The sequence below is a fragment of the Primulina huaijiensis genome, chromosome 18 (genome assembly GCF_012295235.1).
Source record: "Primulina huaijiensis isolate GDHJ02 chromosome 18, ASM1229523v2, whole genome shotgun sequence".
Lineage (NCBI taxonomy): Eukaryota > Viridiplantae > Streptophyta > Magnoliopsida > Lamiales > Gesneriaceae > Primulina > Primulina huaijiensis.
Window position 1 is genome coordinate 20,288,990 of NC_133323.1, and position 24,576 is coordinate 20,313,565.

Sequence of the window (24,576 nt, forward strand, 5' to 3'; positions counted from 1 at the left end):
AAAAAAGAAATGTACGACAGCGGTTACAAGAGCTTGAGAAACTCAATGACTCGCAGCATACTAAAGAGAGTATCAATATTTTCTCTTATATATAAAATACAACCGGTGACAACTTTGCAATGGAATAATGAATGTCCCATGATATGTTATTTGACAATAATACACAACAAAAAATTCACCCATCACAAAGGCACCATCAATCCTCATATTTATCTACACAGGTGTGTGTACTGGATCTACAGATACAAAAGAGAATGATTTGAGCTCGATGAGAGCTCAATAAAACGTTTCCCAATACACCCAACCATTCGGCAACAATGCAAGAATCAATCAGCAAAATTATCTAAAATCTATGAGCGTTGTCCAGAATATGGAGGAGCGGGTGCCACTCTAACAGGTGTGCGTCGGCTGCTGGAGTTTGCCCCAGAGCTTAAATCACCATTTTGGGCTGGATCACTTTTCCGGCGACTGTGACCATTAGACTTAGAACCCCAGTATGAATCTGATGGACCGTTGGCAGCAGCGTCAAATGCAGATCTCCAGTCATCGCCTGATGTACCAGAAGAAGTTGGACTACTCACTGCAAATTTCAGACAGGAGCACAATTTACTTGACAGAGAAATGTACTCGTGAAATAAAAGGAAATAATGACAATGATGATATAACATTAATTATAATAAAGAAGCTCTCATCATGATCCCAAATGCACTGAAATGACCAGATAGGAATTGAAATTAAGTATACATGACAACAAGTGTGAAAATACCATGCCTCCATACACTTGGGGAGGATTAGCTTTCAAAAACTTAGTTTGACTAAGGTTATTTTGTTATATTTTCTGCCTCCGTCTGCCTATTGATACCCTTCTCCAGTTACTTTTTGTGTTTTCTCATTTATAATAATGAATCACTAATTATCCAATCATGCCGGTTGAATTCTCCTCCAAAAAGTATTCTCCACAACGCACAGTAGCATTTCGTCCATAAAAAAAATATTTTTATCACTTAATTTGAGATTACATCTACAGAAACAGTTCCAATGCCATGAGATTTCATTCAGTAAACTATTATATCAGCCGAACAAAAGACAAATGAGTTGAAACTGGAGAAGTCATAGAATAGCTCATCGTGATAGAGAAGAGATAAAGAGAGTCATTACCTGCACCCCCACCATTTGAAATGTTGGAAGCTGCAGCTGCTTGATTGTCATGAATACTTAATTGCCTAGTAAGCTTGGAAAGTAGAGATGATTGTTTTTGGTAGCGTTCTCTTCTGCGTTTCACGTTCTGGTCCTCCTGGAGCAGTTCTTCTATTCTTGCTGCACTTTGGGAACTATAATCCCATATAATGTTACTCGATAAGAGAATAAGAATGAAAAATACAAATATTAAAATAGTAAGTAGAATCGAAGCACATACATTTGATCGATAAAACAAGATTGACAAAATAAATTTTCCAAGAAAATTTCACATTTGATCAATAACACAGAAAACAATAAACATATTTCTATTAGACGCAAAACATGAAACTTACCTGACAGAAATGTACAATTTATTGAGCATGTCTTCTTTTGCCTTTTCTACTTGGCATAGAACAACCGCCTGAAATCAAATGATACACATGAAAACGTGGCCTAAGCTAAAACTTGTCACAATAAAATCTGACCTTAGGGACATTGGCAGCCAGACTGTTAAGAACAGCTTCAACATAACCACGGACTTCTTGAGACATCCATCGAAGTTCTTCGTCCGGATCAGCAGGTCTTCTGACCACTGTATCCTACATGGGTCAACCAAAATAACACATGCTTATAGAGCTCTATATTGAAATATAGAAAAATAGATCTTAATGGAGCGAGCAGGCAAAAATTAGAACACATAGCAATCATCTAAATTAGTTGGGACCATAGATGCACCAAGAAGGCAAGAAAGCCAAGGCAATTCATGAATCACTTACAAGTGAACCATCAGAAAGACTTTGTCGCATCAAAGGGGCAGATTCACCCTTAACTTGACCTCCCTTAGAACTAATAACATTTCTCATTTTATTCAACCACTCAGTTTTATCTGCCATACTCTCAGCCTTTAAAACAACAGCACTATGGGCTACAAACATCAAAGAATTACTAGTTAATTTGGTAGGAAATATAACAAAAAAATGAAAAAAAAAGAGTAAAATAACGACCTTTTAGAACAGTCTTATATTGAACCTTGCTTGTTATCTTGAATAAAAGACTGGGTGTTTTCCCAGTATCAGGACCATTCGCCTTTTTATCTTTTGAACTCTTTGAAGGAGCTTCCTCTTCCTCTGAGACTTCATCCAAGTTACACTCCTGATAGTTTCAGCCACAGATTACAGAAAGGAGAATTTCAAACGCCAATTCTTCCAGGGATATCAATTCATATCGAAAAATTTAACGGCTAAACATTATACAATATGAAGAAAACCATAGCATTCAAGATACAAGTGTCCTAACTTTGAAAAAACGTGTATGTAGACCAACTATTGATCCATCAAACGATAAAACAAGAAAATGTGACAGGCTTTTCTATTTTGCAGTATGCCATAAATATTCTCTTGTTGCTAAAAGTAATAAAAGCATTGCCATCTTCAATTGTCCATGCCGCCATTTCTCTAGACAGTACAAAGTGTCAAGACAACAAAAATGGAAAGCTGGAAGGATTCCCATCAAACAGGAATACTCATAAGGTCGAAAGTTTTTTTTCCCAAAAAAAGGAGATAAGGTAGCAAACAGTCATCATAGGCAGGGCACACCTCCAACGTGATGACGCCTCGGAAGTGCCGTTCTTCTTGTTTCTTGGTGTATCCAAGCTGAGACAAAATGGAGACAATTCGACTGATTGAGATAAAGAGGTAAGAAAAAAGGAGATAAACAAGAATGCACGAGGAAAAAAGTTAAAAACTCTATATGGCACACCACCACTGCACTGTTCTATTATATGCGCATTGTGTACTATCAGTGTGCGCACCCCCCCCCCTTTTTCCGAGTCTATATCCATGTTTGTTTTACAACAAAAGAGTAAGCACTACAATGTAATGTTTAAAGGCAACTGGCAATCAAAATGATCTAAATACAGTCTCAGATTTTCTTCTCTCACCAAACACAAACAGGGGATAGAAAATGTGTGGGTATCATTCAGCATAGCAATTTAATAAGTTAACTTCGAGCCTCTCACTTTTCCTGTTTTTTCATTCAAAACAAACCATCTTCTGCTCCAACCATTGGTTTTGGCACTCTTCTTCAATAAAAAACCTGCAGAAGTGACCAAAAATAAACCACAATTTTTTTCCAATAAATGATCTATCAAACTAAATCACCAATCAACCCGCTTAAAGCTAAAAAATGTAACTGTCAATCATGGAGTGAAAAGATAAAAAAAATTACAGAACAAGACTAGGAAGAAAATTAACACAAAATAGAAATAGTGTTCCTGACTTCCAACCATCTGCAACTTAAACCTCCTCCAGGTGGCTAACAGGGGTTAAAACAAAAACTAGCTTATTAATGCTGTTCATAGAATCAATTGCGGCTACAATGATTTATGAAGATGTTTCTCAAAGTTCATGTTTTGCAAAAAATGCAAATGCCTAGCTTCTGCCAACCACAATTCATCAAACTGATTCTTCTCATTCGATTTTACCATCAGTTTTCCCAGAATTAATCTTTTAAAAAATGCTCGAATTCACGATAAATACTTGGGGTCAATTTGCAGCATACGACTGAAACTTTATAAAATGATAAACAAGGGAACGGTCCAAAACAACCATAATCATGGCATCATGCAGAACATACAATGAGTTAAACATATACACAGAACCATATATAGACTGAGAAGAAAAGGAAAGGAAAAATTCAAGAATTTTCATGGGTTGAATAAGACGAAGCTTGGCAAAATACAAAATAAACTCCATATAAGGAAAAAAAACAGGTCTTTAATCTTCAATCAAACTAGATACAGCACATATGACATCAATACAAACAACAATAAGGCAACTTGTTCACACGAACCTGCTGTTATTTCCCCTTCAGGCCCTGCTGTCTTCAAGGCAGACGCTTCTTGTGTATCTTTATCTTTATCTTTATCTTGCTGATTGGGCTTATCTTTCATAGATTTTAAGTTCCCTCCACTTTGTTGACTTACATTTTGCGGACTAGCAGCCTGATTCAAGCAATCGAGACACTTAGAGGAGCACATTAATAACAAACTCTAATATCATCAATAAAAAATAAACTTCTTCAACGAAACTGTGAACACATGACATTGTTACAATGAAAATACAATGAAAAAAGACAAATCTCAGACATCCGAGAAATTTCAGTAAAATAATAAATAAACAAAATATACTATGTACCCTGCTCAATGTGGACTGTTCAGCCTCTGATGCCTTTTTGGATGATCGGCCTTTAAGCTCATCCTCACGTCGTTGTCTATCCATTCTGTGAAAAAATCAAGCATACAGAGGGTAAGGATATTCCTAAATCAGCAAACAAGAGTGGGAAGCTTTTAGGGCTGTCATTGACACATCAAACAAAACATTGGGGTCAAAAGGACTCACAAAAGATACAGTGTGTTTGACAAGTAACATAAGGCACAGTTCCAACTAAAAATTACTAAATATAGGGAGGGAGGGGGAATTTCCAATACACGACCATCAATTGAACGTACCGCCTCTGCACCAAACGAATAAAATGCTGTGGAGGAACAAATGCCCGTTCCATGTCAACAAGCGCAACAACCATATTTCTTGCTTCAGTCTTGAATCCTTCCAAAGCAGTTGTGGCAATTGTTACAACCTATGTGAATAACAGAGAATATTCCATCAAGAACTAACAAAATAAAATCAAACATATATTTGAATTTTGTAATTTACTCTAACATTACAATTCATGTTTACCTCTCGCTTAAATGGAGGATATCGTCCAAGGCCTGGAGTCGCATTTGCAGCAGCTGAGACAATATCAACGAGTACCCGGTGCACCTATTCAAATATTTTTAGTGTATAACCATTAGAACAAAAGAACACAAGGCAGGAAGAAGCAGGATTTCTTACTGCATGATAGGAATGAAAAATGGTCTATAACAGAAAGATGGACCAAAGAATATGGAGATAAGGGACCACTTGATAGGAGTAACTGCTTGTAACAAGCCTGGAACTTTAGCTGTCGGGATTCATCGAACTCACTTACAGATCAATTTGAAGTTAAAATGAAAGTAAATTTATTTGACTAGATGTGGTAAGAATCAGGTAAATGTAAATAGGAGGGCTATTTCATGCCAAGATAGCTGATTAGGAAGAAAAACAAATATGTAGCAGAAACTATTCCAAGGGAAACATTTAATAAACAACACAAGCTAAAAAATGAAACAAAAAACAACACTAGTTTACCTCTTCAACACAAAGACGTGAAGGTTCTTTTGCAAGCTCCAGAACACCCTTGATTAAAGACCTCAACCCTTTCTCAGGAGAGATTAGATAAGGTTGATAACCGTCTGCTTCAAGCACAATCTGAATCAAAAAAAATCATCCCATTAAGAAGGCAAAACAGACATCACAGCTTCCAAATTAGATACCTAGATAACATGCAGCACGGGAAAGACAACACATACCCTCTTCACATTATTTATGTCGAAATGCCTATCTAATGGAAGCTGCTTGATCCTATTGGGAAAATTCCCTTCAAAACTAGCAACAACTTTCCACCCTCCACCCTGGAAGAGAAGTGATGTTGTTTATAAGCTGAACAAAGTAATATCATACTGATGCTGCTCACATCATCTCACATATGTATACAGTTGCATGATAATACCAAAAACAATGTCCAAAAGAGTGTTTAAAATCAAGGGTAATGATGATACAAGCGAAATGTTGATACAAGAGGCATCAGACATAAATAAATGGAAGTGCACCATTGAACAAGCACTATACCATGGAGAATGAGAAATGCATAAAAGATCCGAATTCTATTTCTTCGTCAGAAATGCAATCACATCAAGGGGGAAAACAGCTGGGAAAGTCCCTTACACGTGTTGCAAAATCCAAGTTAAAATTACCCAATTGGCAGGTAGAAGGCAACATCCATTTAATAAGCACACGACCCACAAAAAAGAAATTTATCGAGCAAATCCAATAAATATCTAACCGGCATTGCCAATCCAAAAGGAAACATTTCTTGTCAAGACATTGGAACAGATCAGATTGAACTGAATAAATATGGGCAGACAGATATCGTGTTAGTCTGTTAGACAAACAAAATTTGACAGCCTGTGAAATCCTAGCATTGTGAGACAAAGCGATTTCTAAACCAAATTCATACAAACTATTCAAGATTCTCTATTTTAAGATGTATAGAATATCGATAATCTCAACGTGCAGCTGTTGATATAAATTTCAGAAAACAAGAGTACCAAACTCCACAAAACTTCGCGAAGGTAATTTACGCTAGTTGAGTTGTTCTAGTACAAGTTCACGTGAATTTGAGAAAATGCCAGGTTGTATAATGAGATTTGATTAGAAAGGAGAAGAACTGCCAGCAATTCCTGATATTACTACCAACTAATCATCAAGTATGCTGCCAAAGATCCTCTTTCCAACACTGGTTTGTAAAAATGGCACCTTTACAATAATTACCTTCACAATTGTTTGCATATAATGATAGAGCACATTTTCATATCTCACCTCTCCAGTAGAAATATGTTGGAGAAACTTGTCTTCAAACTCGCGGCAAAGCTCCAGTGCTAATGCTTTTGTACCCTCAGAACTCTGAACCATCTGTTCACCGAGTCTGAAAAGCATATCCTGTACTGTTTGGGACTTACCCTGAAGCCTGAAGGAGTATCAAATTAAAAATATAATCAAAGTGTCAAATATAGGTTCTAGATACTGTAAGTCGACTGGGAGAGAATGCACCAGTTTAAATGCATCCGACATCATTAACATAATAATTTTTATGCATCGAAAAAACTTACAGCAGTAAAAATTCCTAATAAATTTAAGTTTTCTCGAGAATGCTGGGATCTTATGAAAGAAGATCTAACAGAAGTGAGATGTGAATCACGAATGAGACCTACATTTCCATCATACTAAGAATTTTGGTTGATTAAAAACTAATGACTTCAGGTCGTTTAGGCTTCCAGTCTATAAAAAATAATCATCCGAATATATTTTCCTCTAGCCAAATTTTTACTGTGTGAGATTTTTAGCCTCTCGTTTCGAAAACCTGGCAAGGTACAACCTGGCAATATACAAGTTTTAATTTGGGTTTTTAATATGCTGAATATGCATGGTAAACTACAACACACAAAACTTACTCCAAGATATTCCCAAGTCGGTGTACCCTATGCAAAGTGCCAAGGAATCCAGTGATTGCATCTTTCTCTTGAAAACTCGCATCTAAATGATGTAAGATCTTGGAGGAATATGGTTTTCATTTGTTGTGATCAGTAAGATAACACGGTTATGGAAAATCAATTATGTGTGGGAGGACAAATTAAAAAAAATTATGAAGTTGGTGATAGTAGCAACTAAAAGGGAGCTGGAAAGGAGGAAACAAACAAATCTTTGAAGGAATAAAAGAGGATGCATCTAACAGTGAGAACATAATATATTAGGTTGCCTTTAAGCACATCTAGACAGAGTTAAAAAATAACTCTCTTTAAATCATTATTAATTAGTTGGTCATATATATCAGCATAGGTCAATAATTGTCATTTGATTGGGTTGAGGACCAGGCACTCCAATTGGGTTGGAATTCGGAGACATATTTTGGAGAGATTGATTACAAGGATGTCTTATCCTTCTATTGCATACATAATAATTATTGATAATTTTTGTTTCTTATAAAAATCAATACAAGTTTCTTCAGACTTAATTATTAATATACAGCTGTAGTCAAATGCACTGTAGTCAAATGCCAATTCCCAAGTATATCGAATCATCTTTCCCAGTAACTGCAGCATAAATTATGTTTAAGAGGAAAAAAGTATAAAATAATACCATGGTTAGAGGTTATGGAAAGAAACAATCCTTTCCAAATGGATGAGCACAGGTGGAAAACAAAAGCAACTTGAAGAAAGAGTATACCCAGAGAGGAGACTTGGAAGCCTGACTTTCATACGGCTTCTGATCTGCTGAGCAAGAGTCTCTACCAAGGCTTGTCTCCCAAGCTTGCTCTCCGGGGATCCTATAAGAATAGATTTCAAACTTTCATTCTCGGCTCGCCATGCAGCTTCCAAAGAGCTGTCAGATCCTACGCCCCCCGATTGAGCTGACGCTATGGAGACGGATTGTCCAATTAAAGCAACCCAAGGGATGTCAGCTGTACTTCGTGGTCCTTGTTTTAATAAAAGAGCTTTTACAGCAGCAAGGATTTTTGGTTCTGAAGCAACCTGATCTATCTTACTAATAACACCAACAGTTCTCGTACCTTATAAACAATAAGAAAAAATTATACAAAACGTACATATAGAATCTAGAAAAACGCCAACACATGAATCTCTTTAGAAATTCACACTTCACAAATGAACGTAACCTACATTCTCCATCAAGCTCCTTTGCAATTCTAATGGCTTTTGCTGACGCAACTTCTGGAGCCTGGGAAGCAGGAATTACAACCACCAATATTGCATCATTGTGTTCAGCATATTGACCCTGTGAGAAAAATAATCCATCAGACCACTGAATTGAATTATAATTCAAGTGTCTAGTTATGAATTTTTAGTCTGATTCAGGCAAGATGCAAAAGGCAGAACAAAAGTACAAAACCAATATGCAATATGAAGTTCAATTACATATGCATTTTTAAGTCTCAAAATCTCCTTAGAAGCACTCACCAATGCATCATCAAGACTTCCTTTATCCACCCCAGGTAAATCAATCAATTTTAACGATGGGGCTGCAAAACAATGTGACAAATAACTAGATGGTTATGAACATATAAAGCAATTCATTGAACATTTTTGTCACAAAATCGAACATTTGAATGTTTTGCGAAACAATAGTGAAGATAAAAATAAGTTAAGAACTAGTTTTGGAAGCTTAATATGTTGGGCAGAATGGGCATGTTTACAACTGGATCATCAGATGCAGGAGACAGCATAAAAAAGCCTCCTACAGTCCTGTACAATTTTTAAACCAAGAAATTCGTAAGTTAAATGCACCTGTACTTGTTCGGAGTTTCAAGTATATCTCATCGCGACTCTTGCCCGGAATTTTGCTCAACATATCCTGTAATGAATGCCGAAGAGCAGCTACAATGGAGCAAAGAAAGAAGAAGAAACATATAAGATATAATCGATGCTTATACAAGAATACAATATGCTCAAGTTCAGTTAGAGGCCTACTAGCGGAAACTTGTTGAGATTTATTGTCAATCTGCCAAATAATTGTGGATTTGCTGCTAAGAGAGCTATCCCTTGTTAAATCAACACATATCGGAGCACGTGTGGCACCACCTTCGCCAGTTGGCTGAAAAATCGAAGGTCAACCTTATGAAATATGGTTCACACGGAAATACTTTAGGGTGCATGATAAAAACAACCAAAGATCGACAAACTAAAAATACTTACCAGTGCAGCATGCCCGATTAGACTATTCAATACAGCAGACTTACCTGCACCCTGATGTAATTGTTCAACGTCAAATACTATTATTCATTTACAACATTATGGTAAAAATAAAAAAATTAGTTCTACTACATTATTCCTGTGTGTATAAGTTACGAGGGATGTTCACTCAGATGCTGATTCAAAACATGCATAATTCTGGAGCAGCGTCATCACAATTCCAACATCTGTTGTCGATTGTCAAAATATCCAAACCGGATGGTGCAGAACATTATTTATATACAGGTATTCCATGAATAGAATATTATCATTTTTCTGAATATCAAACCGGATGGCACAGAAAATAATTTATAAACAGGTATTCCATTGATAGAATATCATCGTTTTTTGTTTTAAACTTAGTTGTGCTTGGGAGGATGCAATCCCACTTTGGTTAGGCCTTTTTGTGAATGACAATGTTAATGTTGATAGTTAATGAAATTGCACTTATTCGGGCAAGTTAAAATTTTTATGATTCAGAGAAGTACAAGTCTATCAATCAATGATCAACAATTTCCCAACCTCAAGCCTCAGGTACTCATACAACAGAAAGACACATGGCATGATACTCATAAAATAGAAAGACATATAACAACTACATGAAACATGACTTCTTTGGTATCTCTCTCTTCCTCTCCATCTCCCTATGTCTCTCTGCCAAAGGCTTCGGTGCCCTTCAACACCAGACATAATCCATGTTAAATAAGTCAATATTTAAGCTAACAAATGTCACCAATAACGTTATTTATATATCATAAAATTTATTTAACCTATTCTTATTAATCAAGGAACTACTTTTCTATTTCGCTAAGAAGCAATTTCCTCAGGAAAACAGAATTCTCTTTTTCTCCTTTCCAATTGCTATATAACTTGACTTTGATTGAACGCACCTAGTTCTAAAAGGACGAGTTAAGAAACTCACTGAACACTTAGCCAATATTTGTCAGCATTAGGATCGGATAAGGACACGGAACATAAAACATACAACTTAGAAAGTTCAAAATATACAAGCATTGTCACGAGAGAGTAGAAAAAGAATTGGCAGCACAGCGGAGTAAAGAGCATGTAGGTCTGCCAACCAAGAAAAACAGCTCTAACTGCATTCAGACTGAAGGATTCCAACTTTAAAGGTATAAACTAGAATATGATGAATCTTGGAAAAGTAGATTCGATAGAAAAGGAGGCTGATGCTCAGAAAATACATATCATTTCAAACGACTGATGACAATCGCTGTTGATCCATATATTTGTTTCATTCAGAAGATTCCAATACAATACAAATAAAATGTCCAGTGATCTTCGAGGCCATTTTGACATCATACCATTGTGACAAACTTCAAATTAATGGTAAATGCAGAGCACAGAACCAACATGGGCAATCACACCGTAATATAGCAAACCAAAACCACATGATCCATAACGACTCCAATCTACCTAACCACAAATTGACAAAGAAATAATGATCTGCCACATTATTCGTTATTAACCTAAAACTGCATGCGCTACTAGAATAAAAAGGTAATCAAGAGACACGAAATACAACACCAAATCACATTCCAAATGACTAGAATGAAACTGTAGATCCAAAACTGAGGTAGCTCGTGAGATCTAATAGCACCCCACTCGATCCAAGAACCATAAATCGAATTGAAACGAAAATTATGATGAGTAAAGGTGGGTATGATGAACCCACAGTGTTTCCGAGAGTGACAACATTGAGAAAAGTGGAGGCGCGTTTGGAGGAAGCCGAAGACGAGGTTTCGTCAACATCTTCGTCGGCAAGCAGGCTCGCCGCCTGGCGCATGGAATCGGACAGCTTGGACAGCTCGTCGATCGCCTCCATCGATTGGATCAACAAGAAATGGAGATTCAATGGTAGAATTGAGATAGGAGTGCGTTTGAATTTAGGGCTTCGAGGGGAGGGTGCCGGTTATATTTGAAATTTTGAACTTTTTGCTTTTCAAAATTAATAATAATGGTGATGAAGAACAACAAAATGGATCCAAATCGAAGAAAGTTTACTCGGTCAATTTTGGGCTCCTCAACTTAATACTTGGAAGAAATTAGTATGTATGGTATAAATTAAGATAAATTTACCTCCGAATTAATTAAAACAAAGTTTGTATCAATTCTATTGGTTTAAATGGGCAAATTAACATCAAACTGTTTGTGCGTGTCAATTTTATCTGAGTAAGTATGTTGTGAGACGATCTCACGAATCTTTATGTGTGAGATGGGTCAATCCTACCGATATTCACAATAAAAAGTAATACTCTTAGCATAAAAAGTAATATTTTTTTATGGATGACCCAAATAAGATATCTGTCTCACAAAATACGACCCGTGAGGCCGTCTCACACAAGTTTTTGTCATTTTATTTATATATATATATACACACATACATGATTTGACATTTTTTATTTTATATAACCATATGTATTGATATCATTTGTAATATTCTCTAAATCGTGTAATTATAATCGTGTGGTTTAGAAATATATTGTATATAACATACACATACACACATGTGTTTAACAATTTAATTATAAAAAATTAACAATGATATCAATCCTTTGATTATATCAAATTTACTAAATCCGATAATAAAATATAATTATAATCAATTGATTTAACAAAAGATATTTGACTAAAAATATCACACTCGGTTTAGATGACTAATATTGACATTTTGTCTTTTATTTTTATTTTATTTTTTTGTTTTTGATTTAAAAATTGATAAATTATTCAAAATGTGTTTAGTTAATCTATTTTTCTATACTATCTATATTATATTATCTTTATTATATTATCTTTATTATATTATTAAGTGTGAGTGTGTTAGAAAAACTGTTTTTGGAGGACACCAAAATTTCTTCTTTTTTTACTCTCCTCTTCAACACCACATATAAATTATAATAATTCCAACCGCGTCAATCCTACGTCTGAAATCTTCCTAAAAAATAGAAGCTACCGACACATTTGAAAACTTCTCAATTTTAAAAAACCTTACGGTTAGTATTTTTAACGCAAAAAACCTTTCTTTTTTCTACCATAATATTATTATATTTTTTATTGAAATTAAGTTTAATAGAGAAATAGATTTTTTGTCATATACAACAATGTGTACGAACACACTAATTATAATATTCATATCAAATTACAAATATCAAATATTTGTTGGAAAATTTTGATGCTTAATGAATGAAAACTAAGCAAATTAATCAATGTGTTTGATTGGAAAAATTCGAAAAAAAAAAACGAAGCTTAATGAACGAATATTAAGTTCGGTGGTTCTGAATTAAACTCGAAACGAGTTCATCAAATGTTGAAAGAAACTCAAACGAGTAGTCGGAACATGTAAGGGACGAAAATCGAAAAAAAAAAATTCGGTCGTGAACAGTGGCAGGCGCGCACCTGCGAGCGCGTCTGCGCGCAGGTGCGCGCGCTTGCCAGTGGCAGGCGCGCACATGCGCGCGGACCTGCGCGCATGTGCGTGCGCCTGCCGAGCGCTCCCGGCAGGCGTTGCCGAGCGCTCTCGGCAGCGCTTCATTTCCTTGGCATTGTTTGATGATTGTGATCAGTTACCATGGCCAAGGGACATCCCCATGAATGAAAGATCATGTCTCTTCATTTGGAAAACATTAAATATTTGATATTTTGAAAATCAAACATACATACATCATTTTGCATATCTTCTTCTTCCTTTCTTCAAAAAGACAGAGTTTCTTCATTTCCTTGTGAAAGAACTTGAATATTTGAGTGCTCATTATTCAAGAGTTGTAGTTGTATCTTGGGAGAAGATTGTCACAAAACTCAAGCACATTGTGAGGGCAAATTCTTCTTAAGGAGAAAGTGTTCAACACTTGCCTCTACAAAGCCATTTCTTTGGTTTCTTCTTGTTTTTCTCTCACATTTTAATACCCCAGTCAAACAATCTTAAGAAGAATTTTGGTTTTTGGTCAATTGCAAGAAGAATATCAATGGCTTCATCATCTACAACACATCATCCAACCATTGCACAAGGAGAGAAACCAGAAAAATTTTCTGGTGCGGATTTCAAAAGATGGCAACAAAATATGCTTTTCTATCTCACAACCTTGAGTTTGTCAAGGTTCTTGAAGGAGGATCCTCCCACCGTTGCTGAAAACGAGACTGATACCAACATGAGGGCCGCTTTGGATGCATGGAACCAAAGTGATTTCTTTTGCAAAAACTACATCCTCAATGGACTTGACAATGCATTGTACAATGTGTATTGTCAAGTCAAGACCGCCAAGGAACTTTGGGACATGCTTGATAAGAAATACAGAGCGGAGGATGCAGGCTTGAAGAAGTTCATAGTTGGGAGATTTTTGGACTTCAAGATGGTGGATTCAAAGTCCGTAATGAGTCAAGTGCAAGAATTACAACTTATCTTGCACGAGATTCATTCGGAAGGAATGAGTCTAAGCGAGTCCTTCCAAGTTGCTGCATTGATCGAGAAACTCCCTCCGTTGTGGAAGGATTTCAAGAACTATTTGAAACACAAAAGGAAGGAGATGTGTTTGGAGGATCTCATTGTGAGATTGAGGATAGAAGAGGACAACAAGAGCACCGAGGCCAAGGCAAGTAAGATGGCAGCAAGGGTGAACACTGTTGAATCGAGCTTCCAAGGAAAGAAGAGGAAGTTTGAGAAGCAACCACAACAAGGCCAACAACCAGCAAACAAGAAGAAGTTCAAAGGCACTTGTTATAACTGCGGAAAACCAAATCACATGGCTAAGGATTGTAGGAAGCCAAAGAAAGGAAATCCTCAAGCCAACGTTGTTCAAGAAAGGTCGGTACCATTTGATTTTTCTCAACTTGATTTGTCTGCAGTTATTTTAGAAGCAAACTTGGTTGAAAACTCAAATGAGTGGTGGGTTGATACCGGAGCAACTCGACACATTTGCTCCAACAAAGGGATGTTCTCCACATACACTCCATCGACCGGGAGAAAACTATACATGGGGAACTCCGCTACATCTGAGGTGGTGGGCACCGGAAATGTGGTACTGAAGATGACATCGGGTTTGGAAGTAACTCTTGTTGATGCACTTCATGTACCAGACATAAGAAAGAACCTCGTGTCGGGGTCTCTGTTGGTCAAACATGGGTTTAGACTAGTATTTGAGTCTAACAAAGTTGTATTGACCAAGAATGGTCATTTTATTGGAAAAGGATATCTCGATGAGAACCTTTTCAAGTTGAATGTAATGGCTATACGCCAAAATGTTGTTGAAAGTAATAAAGACAAAAGTTCTATTTACTTGCTTGAGTGTTCTCATTTATGGCATGTTCGTTTAGGACACGTAAATTTTAATACCTTGCAACGTTTAATGAAACTGGAATTATTACCTAAACACAACGTCGATCCAACACACAAATGCGAAATATGTGTTGAAGCAAAAATGACCAAAGCGCCTTACCACTCGATTGAAAGATGTACAACTCCTCTAGAACTAATACACACCGATCTTGGTGATTTAAAGTTTGTACAAACTAGAGGAGGGAAAAGATACTACGTGACATTCATTGATGATCATACGAGGTACTGTTACGTATATCTTTTGAGGTCTAAAGATGAAGCTCTTGAAGCATTCAAAGGTTATAAGACCGAAGTTGAGAATCAACTAGGCAAACAAATAAAGAGGGTTCGAAGCGATAGAGGGGGCGAATACGGAGCACCGTTTGATGAAGTCTGCACATCTATGGGTATAATTCATGAAACGACTGCTCCTTATTCACCACAATCGAATGGCATTGCCGAAAGAAAGAATCGAACTCTAAAAAATATGATGAATGCTATGTTAATAAGTTCATGACTACCCCAAAACTTGTGGGGGGAAGCAATACTATCGGCTAATTATATCCTGAACAAGATACCCCACAAGAAAAATGACAAGTCACCTTACGAATTCTGGAAAGGTCACAAACCTTCCTACAAATACCTTAAAGTGTGGGGGTGTCTAGCTAAGGTTGAAATACCAAAGCCTAAACAAGAGCGAATTGGACCAAAGACGGTCGACTGCATATTCATCGGGTATGCACTTAATAGTAGTGCCTATAGGTTTATAGTGCACAAATCTGAAAATGCAGAAATGAATACGGGCATGAAAATTGAGTCAAGAAATGCAGTATTTTTTGAAAATATATTTCCTTGTAAAGAGAGGAAAGAAAATGGTTCTAGCAAGCGAAAACTTGATATGAAACATGAAGGTCAAGTATCTACACATGATCCAACTATAAATAAAATTGCTATACCATTGGAAAGCTCTTCAAAGGAGCAAGAACCAAGAAAAAGCAAAAGGGCTAGAATCTCAAAGTCCTTTGGTCCAGACTTCCATACTTTTATGTTGGAGAATGAACCAAAGGATATACAAGATGCTCTGGCTAGTCCTGAAGCTCCTTATTGGAAAGAAGCCATGAACTCTGAAATGGATTCCATTTTGCAAAACCATACTTGGGAACTAGTGGATCTTCCACCAGGTACCAAGCCATTGGGATGCAAATGGATATTGAAAAAGAAAATGAGAGTTGATGGAAGTATTGAAAAATACAAAGCCAGGCTTGTGACCAAAGGCTATAGACAAAGAGAAGGACATGATTTCTTCGACACGTATTCACCAGTTTCAAGAATAACATCCATTCGTGTGCTCATTGCTATTGCAGCTTTGCATAATCTTGAGATACATCAAATGGATGTCAAAACGGCATTCTTAAATGGTGAACTTGAAGAAGAAATATATATGGAGCAACCTGAAGGCTTCATAGTTAAAGGACAAGAAAGAAAAGTTTGTCGTTTAATTAAGTCACTATACGGACTTAAACAAGCGCCCAAGCAGTGGCACGAAAAAGTTGACAAGGTAGTATTGTCAAATGGATTTAAGATTAATGAGTGTGACAAATGTGTTTACATTAAAGGCACTCGAGAATCTTATGTGATAGTATATCTATATGTGGATGACATGCTAATAATGGGGAACAACCAAGATTTGATTAAGGATTAAGGGTACAAAGAAAATGTTGACAAAACATTTTGATATGAAAGATATGGGTATTGCTGATGTAATTCTAGGGATTAAAATCTTTAGAACTCCAGAAGCAATAGTCATATCTCAGTCTCATTATGTAGAAACAGTGTTGAAAAAGTTTAACGCTTATGACTCTACCCCAGTAAAAACGCCTTTAGACGTAAATGTCCATTTGGCGAAGAATCGTGGAGAACCAGTTTCCCAACTGGAATACTCCAGAATTATTGGAAGCCTTATGTACATCACTAACTGTACTAGACCTGACATCGCTTGTGTGGTTAACAAGTTAAGTCGGTTTACAAGTAATCCTAGTGATGCACACTGGAAGGCATTGACAAGGGTGCTTAGATATTTAAAGCACACCTCAGAATATGGACTAAACTACACAAGGTATCCCGCAGTACTTGAAGGATACTGTGATGCAAATTGGATTTCTGACACCAATGACTCCAAATCCACCAGCGGCTATGTATTTAGCATTGGTGGGGGAGCAGTCTCTTGGAGGTCATCGAAACAAACTTGCATTGCTAGATCTACTATGGAATCGGAGTTCATAGCGCTAGATAAAGCTGCAGAAGAAGCTGAGTGGCTTCGCAACTTTCTAGAGGACATTCCGTGTTGGACAAGTCCAGTGCCAGCAATCATGATACATTGCGACAGTCAGTCAGCAATTGCAAGGGCACAAAACAGTATGTACAATGGCAAGTCTCGACATATTCGTCGAAGACATAATACTGTGCGACAGTTGATCTCTAATGGAGTTATATCTGTTGATTATATTAAATCAAAGGATAACTTAGCGGATCCGCTTACAAAAGCATTAAATAGAGATCAAATGTACTGTCTGTCAAGAGGAATGGGTTTAAAACCTACCAAATAAAGTTTTCATAATGGCAACCCAACCTTGTTGATTGGAGATCCCAAGATCTTGGTTCAATGGGACAACTAAATTATGAGAACTTGAGGAATCACTCCTCATTCGTATGACGATGAGTGAAGTTGCCTACAAAGGTAGTGAGGTTAAGTATTGTACTTTTAATGATTCCGTAGCTTGCAAAAGCGGGGTAAGTAGGATACCCTTTTACAAGGAGATCACCTATGTACGTGTGAGGACGGGGCGCCTCGATGAAACACGTATGAAGCCAAGATGTGTTCCATGGCCAAAACGGACACAACCGATAAAACAAAATGGAAATGGAAGAAAGGTTATCATGTGGGTACAGTTGTCTGGGTTTACATGAACCGCCAAGAAGTTCAAGACATCACGTTCACTTCGTGGCCTAGTAAATCCGATTGTATTCAACTAAGGAAGGTTCAAAGCCAAAAACCACCTCTCCTGATGTGATAATTTTTCGTATATACTATCTCTTATGTATCACGAGCATTCATGCATTAATTTCATTCATGTGGGGGATTGTTGGAAAATTTTGATGCTTAATGAATGAAAATTAAGCAAATTAATCAATGTGTTTGATTGGAAAAATTCGAAAAGAAAAACGAAGCTTAATGAACGAATATTAAGTTCGGTGGTTCTGAATTAAACTCGAAAAGAGTTCATCAAATGTTGAAAGAAACTCAAACGAGTAGTCGGAACATGTAAGGGACGAAAATCGAAAAAAAAAATTCGGTCGTGAACAGTGGCAGGCGCGCACCTGCGAGCGCGTCTGCGCGCAGGTGCGCGCGCTTGCCAGTGGCAGGCGCGCACATGCGCGCGGACCTGCGCGCATGTGCGCGCGACTGCCGAGCGCTCCCGGCAGGCGTTGCCGAGCGCTCTCGGCAGCGCGCAGGCGGGCGCGCCCCTTCGGCTGTTTTTTCGAAAAAAATAAAAAAATTTCGGTCGTGAACAGTGGCAGGCGCGCACAATCGCGCATGTGCGCGCGCCTGCCGAGTGCCGAGCGCTCTCGGCAGGCGCTGCCGAGCGCTGCCGAGAGCGCTCGGCAGCGCGCAGGGGCGTGCCCCTTCGGCTGTTTTTCGTGTCCCTTCGATTTTTCTGATATTTTTTCATTTCCTTAGCATTGTTTGATGATTGTGATCAGTTACCATGGCCAAGGGACATCCCCATGAATGAAAGATCACGTCTCTTTATTTGGAAAACATTAAATATTTGATATTTTGAAAATCAAACATACATACATCATTTTGCATATCTTCTTCTTCCTTTCTTAAAAAAGAGAGAGTTCCTTCATTTCCTTGTGAAAGAACTTGAATATTTGAGTGCTCATTATTCAAGAGTTGTAGTTGTATCTTGGGAGAAGATTGCCACAAAACTCAAGCACATTGTGAGGGCAAATTCTTCTTAAGGAGAAAGTGTTCAACACTTGCCTCTACAAAGCCATTTCTTTGTTTTCTTCTTGTTTTTCTCTCACATTTTAATACCCCAGTCAAACAATATTCATTTTATAAATTGATTAAACAATATTTCAAATATATAATATTATGTTACACGCAACGCGTGTGCTTCATCCGCTAGTATATATAAAAAGTGTCCCTAGGCTATAAATACGCAGAACTGTTTAGACTTTATTTTGAAAGAACATCTGGAAAACCTTCTAATAATAAAATGCTTTTTTACAGCAAGTGTTTTTTACATAAAAATAAAAAGTAGCCTCTAGTGTGGTTATATTAGAGTAAATCTCTTGTGCCAATCCGACCGACAAATTTCAAATTACTTAAGACTTGTTTTATATTGAAATTAATTACAGACCCAATTACTTTTTATATCTTAAATTTTCAATAGAATTTTCTTTTCTTTTTTTTTTTAAATGATAAATATGAAGATTTTTACAACGTAAAATTCATGTTTCAAATTATTTCCGAAGTAAAAAAATCTATAAAATATTTCAGCGCAATATTAGCCAGGATACAAGTATTACCATCGATCATCGTCATTTCTGTGTGTGTCTGTGTGTGCGTTCGACTTCATAATCTTGGATTTACTGCTGGGAACACAAAATCACTTGCTCCACTTGGTACTATTATCATGATTAATTATTGATTGCTCCATTGCAGATAATCATCAACTGAAATGTTCAAATTCTGATCCTCATCATGTGCTGATCTTCTCGACCAATCCCAGTTTTCATGATTAGTCGGCTCCCAGTTAATCACTTGATCATGACCTCCCACCAGTTGATCTTGCTTCTGCGGTATTTCATTCTGATCATCAAGCTGCTGCTTCAATGAGTTCAACAACCTCGCGTCGATAGCCAACCCAGCATCCGACGCGGCCTTCTGCACCTCCGCGGGGGACATGCCCATTCTGACGCTCCCCGGCAACATCGACGGGAAGTTGAAATTATCTATGGGAGCCGAGTTTCCCCTGAGACAATACAATGCCACGTCGTGAGCAACAGCCGCCGCCTCGGGGCTGGTGTAGGATCCCAGCCACAGACGCTCCGACGTCCCCGGGACCCTGATTTCCGAGACCCATTTCCCCCATTTCCGGCGACGGATCCCTTTGTATTTGTTTTGAGACGTGACGCTCGAGCTGCAGTTCCCGTTCTTGGAGTCATCCGACGATGAGCAGCTCATTGTGTTAATTCTCTTTAATTGAACCAAAGTGATGCGGGAAGAAGAATGGAAGTGAAAAGGTATATATAGGTTGAAGATAAGGAAAGTCAAATTAAACAAATGATATAAAATTAATATTATATAATATATTTTCAAATGTCAAAGTAAATGAGGCATCGTGATATTTTAGTGTGAAATGCGGGGTGGCCCAACTGCATTCCATTTGAGGTTAACATGCAATAGGCTAAAGGTTGTGTTTGTCTATTTGCCACCAAAAGATGCAGTTAGTGAGTCATTAGTAAACATCATGTTTCATGTGTCAATTGATATTAGTTAAATAAATTACCCTTTATTGACTGGAATAAAGGCAAGACTCAAGGTAAATAATGATATATTTTGACTACTTTTTATATGTAATGTATTCCATCTCCATGGTCAAATTTGAAAGTCTTCCTGGCTATGTATGCTATGGTCAAGAACGCCATAATTATATATATTATATTATAATTATTATTGTGTGGGGGATGGGCAGCTATGCATTTGAAATGGTCAAAAAGCTAAAGTGTCAATTAAGTCATAGTAATTCTTCTTTGTTGTTGTAATAAATAATAACGACGCCATTCATGACGTCATAAAACCATGTCGATCGGTTCGTACGGAATCCAACTGTCCAGTTTTTTGACCCATTCTTTTCCCAAAAACCATATTAATTATTATGTTAGGATTCAGATTGTTGTATGGATCCATCGTATCCTCAAATATAATTTAGTCGGTTGTATGTCCAAGACAAATTCAATCATTTATTTTGTTAGTTAGTTTAGGCCGTATATATAAATAATATTGTGATTTGATTGATGAGATGATAATAATATAATTTATTGATTTGATTGATATATATTAAATAAATAAATAAATAAATAAATAAATAAATATGATTTGAATGATGTGTGACAAATATCAGTCAAATTTTTGATTGAATTGGATTATTAATCATATCTAAAAAAAGCTTTGCTTAATATTAATAATACGTATAAAGAGAGTTGACGTTTGGGGTACTAGCTTTCGCATTTATGATGCTAGGTCGGTATAATTAAGACTTGGTTCCGATTTATCAACACCCAGCCATAAACCCACATAAAATATCTTTAATTTACAATTGTTATTTTATAGAAAATTCATACTTTCAATTTTTATTAGATTTTATCGATTAATGCATTTCTTCATTTTCGTACTTTTACAATCAGGATTCACAACAAGCTAACTATAGAGCATTTTTTGTGTACAAGGAATGGATGCCACTTCAGCTCTTGGGTGTTTTTTTAACCTATATCATTTCAAACTTTTAATATGTACACGTAACGAAATGGGTATTGACTTTGCCATAACAATCTCCACATTCATATCTTCAAAATTTTCTAACAACACGACTGTCTTTTCTTAGACCTTTTTTTTGTATAAAATCCTATAAGCTGTTGAACTCGCGTCGGGTGGAGTTTGGTCCGACATGCTGCTTCCCTCATAACTTATCAGCCAAAGTTGGAAATTTCTGCAGCAGCCATGTCACTCCTCTGATAGCAACCTGAATTCAAAATACACACACAGGCCTTGTAAATACCGAGTTTCGTAATCTAAAACAATACATAACAAGAGTAAGCGGTACCAGATACTAGATTGACGAGGAGTAGGAGGGGAAAAAAAACACATACCAAAGCTGTCTCCCCAGGCTTAATTGCGGGTTCCACACAGTCTCTTCCATAACTGTTGTACAAAAGACAACTTCAGTATATGTGCAAGCAGTATCAACCTATGTCGTATATAAATGGATTCATTTAACATGAAGCCATAGCGAAGAGCAACCAATTAAGAAAAACTCACAGTATTTGCCTCTGGCCGTTGATTACATCCAGCCTATAAAAGCTGCAACCTTTGCTAAAAGGAAAAGTTTTCCCCTTCCATTCTGCGATTATGTTGAAATAACAAACCAGTTATTGAACTGAAATACAACCACCTGAGGGCATTTTGACATAACAAGATATTACCCAAGTGCCAAGTTACCCCAACAGCTGCGGCATCCTCCTCGGATATATCATCAATTGCAAACTGCAAATCTGAGCTGATTGAATTGACGAAATTGTTGAAGAACTCCAGGATCGCCTGCAGTTTTCATCGATTCTTGACGGTCGGATAACTCAATTCAACAAACTTAATAATCCATTTCGTAGTCGCGGGAAGAAACAAGAAAATATATTTCATACACACAAGCATTCAAACCTTGCGGCCGACGAATGGTTTAGGGAAGATAAGGTCCTCGTAGACGCAATTCTGGGCAATGAGGTCCTCCACCTGCGCCAAATCACGGCAGTTGATTCCCTCGTAAAACTTCCTCACGACGCTGGAAGCAGAGTCTATGCTGGTGGCAACCACAGCATCAGGATCTTTGCTTCGAAGCACTGCCCATTTGCTAATCATTTTACGATTCCCATTAGAGGCAGCACAATGCAGAAATCCACAAACATTGCTACGTGTCGTGGTAGGGGGGATTTGATGATAGAAATGTGTTTTGAGGTGGAGAGAAGGAATAGAGGATGAGGTGGGAAACGTGTGGATCTGAATCATAACTCCCGTGCGATATACTGTTCTTTGGAACCTAATATACTCGGACAAGATTTTATAAGCACAACGATTTTTAGTTAGATAAATTTAGCCGGCGTCTAAAATACTACAAATAAAATAATGCCGTCGAACCATCGTATACCACCACTCATTCTTCAATCCACCGTTGAGTTTAACAACACTGGCAGAACCAATATTGTTTGCTTCTTTTTAATGTTTTCTCGTACCAAAGCGAAACGTAAATTTAAAATTTTTCATTTTGACATTCAAAATATTCCTTGAGCGTCGTATGACTTAAAACATTCATAAGTTGCTTAGATCTATTCACCTCTACGTTTTTAACGATAGCTCCGACTATTCCGATTTTTAAGCAGATATAACACTTCTTATAATTTTCTACAAACGGATCTTTCATTTGATCGTCTAATCAGGTCCACAATCAAACACTGAACTCCTTGTTTAGATTGCACTAGAGATCTTAAATAATTTTGCGTCGAGAATGGTTCGCCGGAATTTCAGAAATCCAGCGACGATGTGTCTTTGAACTCTTTCACAAAAATAGACCGTTCTATTCTCCTCACTTATTCTCATTCTTTTCATCAACACCTTGATCAAGAATGTCAGAACTCATTTCTGATTGAACTCATCAGATCATAGTAAGAGCGTCTAGTAGTATCGCCTCATAATCTATTAGGTATCATTGATAGTGCCTGCAAGAACCTTAAGTTATGGTTAGCATATAGTACGGTCCCTTCAACTCATATATCATTATCGAATCTGCAACCATTAATTTATAGAAAGTTGCAAATAAATTCGATAACGATGTGATATATTTGAGTAATAATATTGACATTGTATGTGCAACTGAGAAAACACATTTCCAAAATGCACATGTCTTACTCTAGCTAGAGATTCCTTGCACGATTAACTCATCATATCACATAGGATATCTTCGTCCATAAGCAAACGGTAAATCCTCGACTACAATACATTTGCTCCTACGTAGTTTGAAACTACATCCAACCTCACCACTTGATGATTCTCAATAGAGTCGGTAAAAAGATCAAAGTGCATGTTCGTACGCAGAGTCTCTATGTTGTCTCGGGTCTGAAACGTCCTCTATTTTTTTAATAAATCATAAACTCGAAAATTACTAATAAAAATAACTCAACATTTCCATAAATTATAATAATTTAACATTTATAATCTCAAGTGTCCAAAACCTTAAATTGTCAACTAACCAAAAATCCTACATCGACCTTTAAAAAGATCAACTAACAATAAAATAAAGCATAAAAATCCCTAATAAAATCATTAACAATAATCCTTTAAATCTTTTATCTAACAAGCTAGTATGGAATATAAATGTCCCTCGGGAGTGTACTACCGCACTCTATCCACTCAAGCGTCAGCGCCTCCTCATATCATCAAATCCTACAATATTCAAACCTAGTGAGTCTAATGACTCAGCACGTTCTAAACATGAGTAGCAAGTAATACATATACAATCACATGCATTAAAATCATACTTTTATTTAAAATAATTTTAAGCATAAATAAATCATAAATTATTTAATCGTAAAGTTTTCAATCCTTTATCATTTGGGTGAAGTTTGATCATTGAAAGTGACTAGCTTTTATCCTCTAGTCGACTGATCAGTCTTCAGCTCCACATGGCCCATGGGGGCGGGCACTAAGCTCCGCCATGGAAATACGATCGTCGGGCTCTCTCTGGGGCTTTTCTCGTAAACGGGTTCCCTCTTAGGCCTTCTCTCTCAC

The 24,576-nt window shown here is 37.0% G+C and overlaps 3 protein-coding genes across 3 annotated transcripts; all 3 read right to left on the minus strand.

The window, feature by feature from the left end:
• Positions 1–58: 58 nt before the first annotated feature.
• LOC140964881 (dynamin-2A-like) lies at positions 59–11,655 on the minus strand. The gene is made up of 22 exons (XM_073424852.1): positions 11,316–11,655; positions 9,587–9,637; positions 9,362–9,485; positions 9,179–9,268; positions 8,852–8,913; positions 8,555–8,669; positions 8,103–8,445; positions 6,699–6,846; positions 5,630–5,731; positions 5,409–5,528; positions 4,917–5,000; positions 4,688–4,815; positions 4,374–4,458; positions 4,030–4,180; positions 3,197–3,273; positions 2,775–2,831; positions 2,184–2,331; positions 1,956–2,104; positions 1,665–1,778; positions 1,533–1,600; positions 1,159–1,331; positions 59–580 (listed from the first exon to the last, which is right to left on the minus strand). The coding sequence occupies exons 1-22, from the start codon at positions 11,463–11,465 to the stop codon at positions 351–353; spliced, it is 2,769 nt and encodes a 922-aa protein (XP_073280953.1). The 5' UTR covers positions 11,466–11,655; the 3' UTR covers positions 59–350.
• Positions 11,656–19,662: 8,007 nt separating this feature from the next.
• On the minus strand, positions 19,663–20,205 carry LOC140963998 (ethylene-responsive transcription factor ERF020-like). The gene has a single exon (XM_073423475.1). It carries the CDS (start codon positions 20,203–20,205, stop codon positions 19,663–19,665), a length of 543 nt encoding a protein of 180 aa, XP_073279576.1.
• Positions 20,206–21,498: 1,293 nt separating this feature from the next.
• Positions 21,499–22,855, minus strand: LOC140964811 (uncharacterized). The gene is made up of 5 exons (XM_073424758.1): positions 22,456–22,855; positions 22,224–22,338; positions 22,060–22,141; positions 21,891–21,942; positions 21,499–21,763 (listed from the first exon to the last, which is right to left on the minus strand). The coding sequence occupies exons 1-5, from the start codon at positions 22,798–22,800 to the stop codon at positions 21,701–21,703; spliced, it is 657 nt and encodes a 218-aa protein (XP_073280859.1). The 5' UTR covers positions 22,801–22,855; the 3' UTR covers positions 21,499–21,700.
• Between the last annotated feature and the right edge of the window lie 1,721 nt (positions 22,856–24,576).

Bases quoted from the DNA above. Each gene is read 5' to 3' on its own strand.
- LOC140964881 (XM_073424852.1), bottom strand. From the start codon at position 11,465: ATGGAGGCGATCGACGAGCTGTCCAAGCTGTCCGATTCCATGCGCCAG. The intron at 9,486-9,586 runs GTAAGTATTTTT...TCGATTTTTCAG, and splicing joins TAATCGGGCATGCTGCACTG to CCAACTGGCGAAGGTGGTGC. The intron at 6,847-8,102 runs GTATACTCTTTC...ATACTCCTTCAG, and splicing joins CTTCCAAGTCTCCTCTCTGG to GCTTCAGGGTAAGTCCCAAA.
- LOC140963998 (XM_073423475.1), bottom strand. From the start codon at position 20,205: ATGAGCTGCTCATCGTCGGATGACTCCAAGAACGGGAACTGCAGCTCG.
- LOC140964811 (XM_073424758.1), bottom strand. From the start codon at position 22,800: ATGATTCAGATCCACACGTTTCCCACCTCATCCTCTATTCCTTCTCTC. The intron at 22,339-22,455 runs GTTTGAATGCTT...TGAAAACTGCAG, and splicing joins AACCATTCGTCGGCCGCAAG to GCGATCCTGGAGTTCTTCAA. The intron at 21,764-21,890 runs GTATGTGTTTTT...TTTTGAATTCAG, and splicing joins AGCCTGGGGAGACAGCTTTG to GTTGCTATCAGAGGAGTGAC.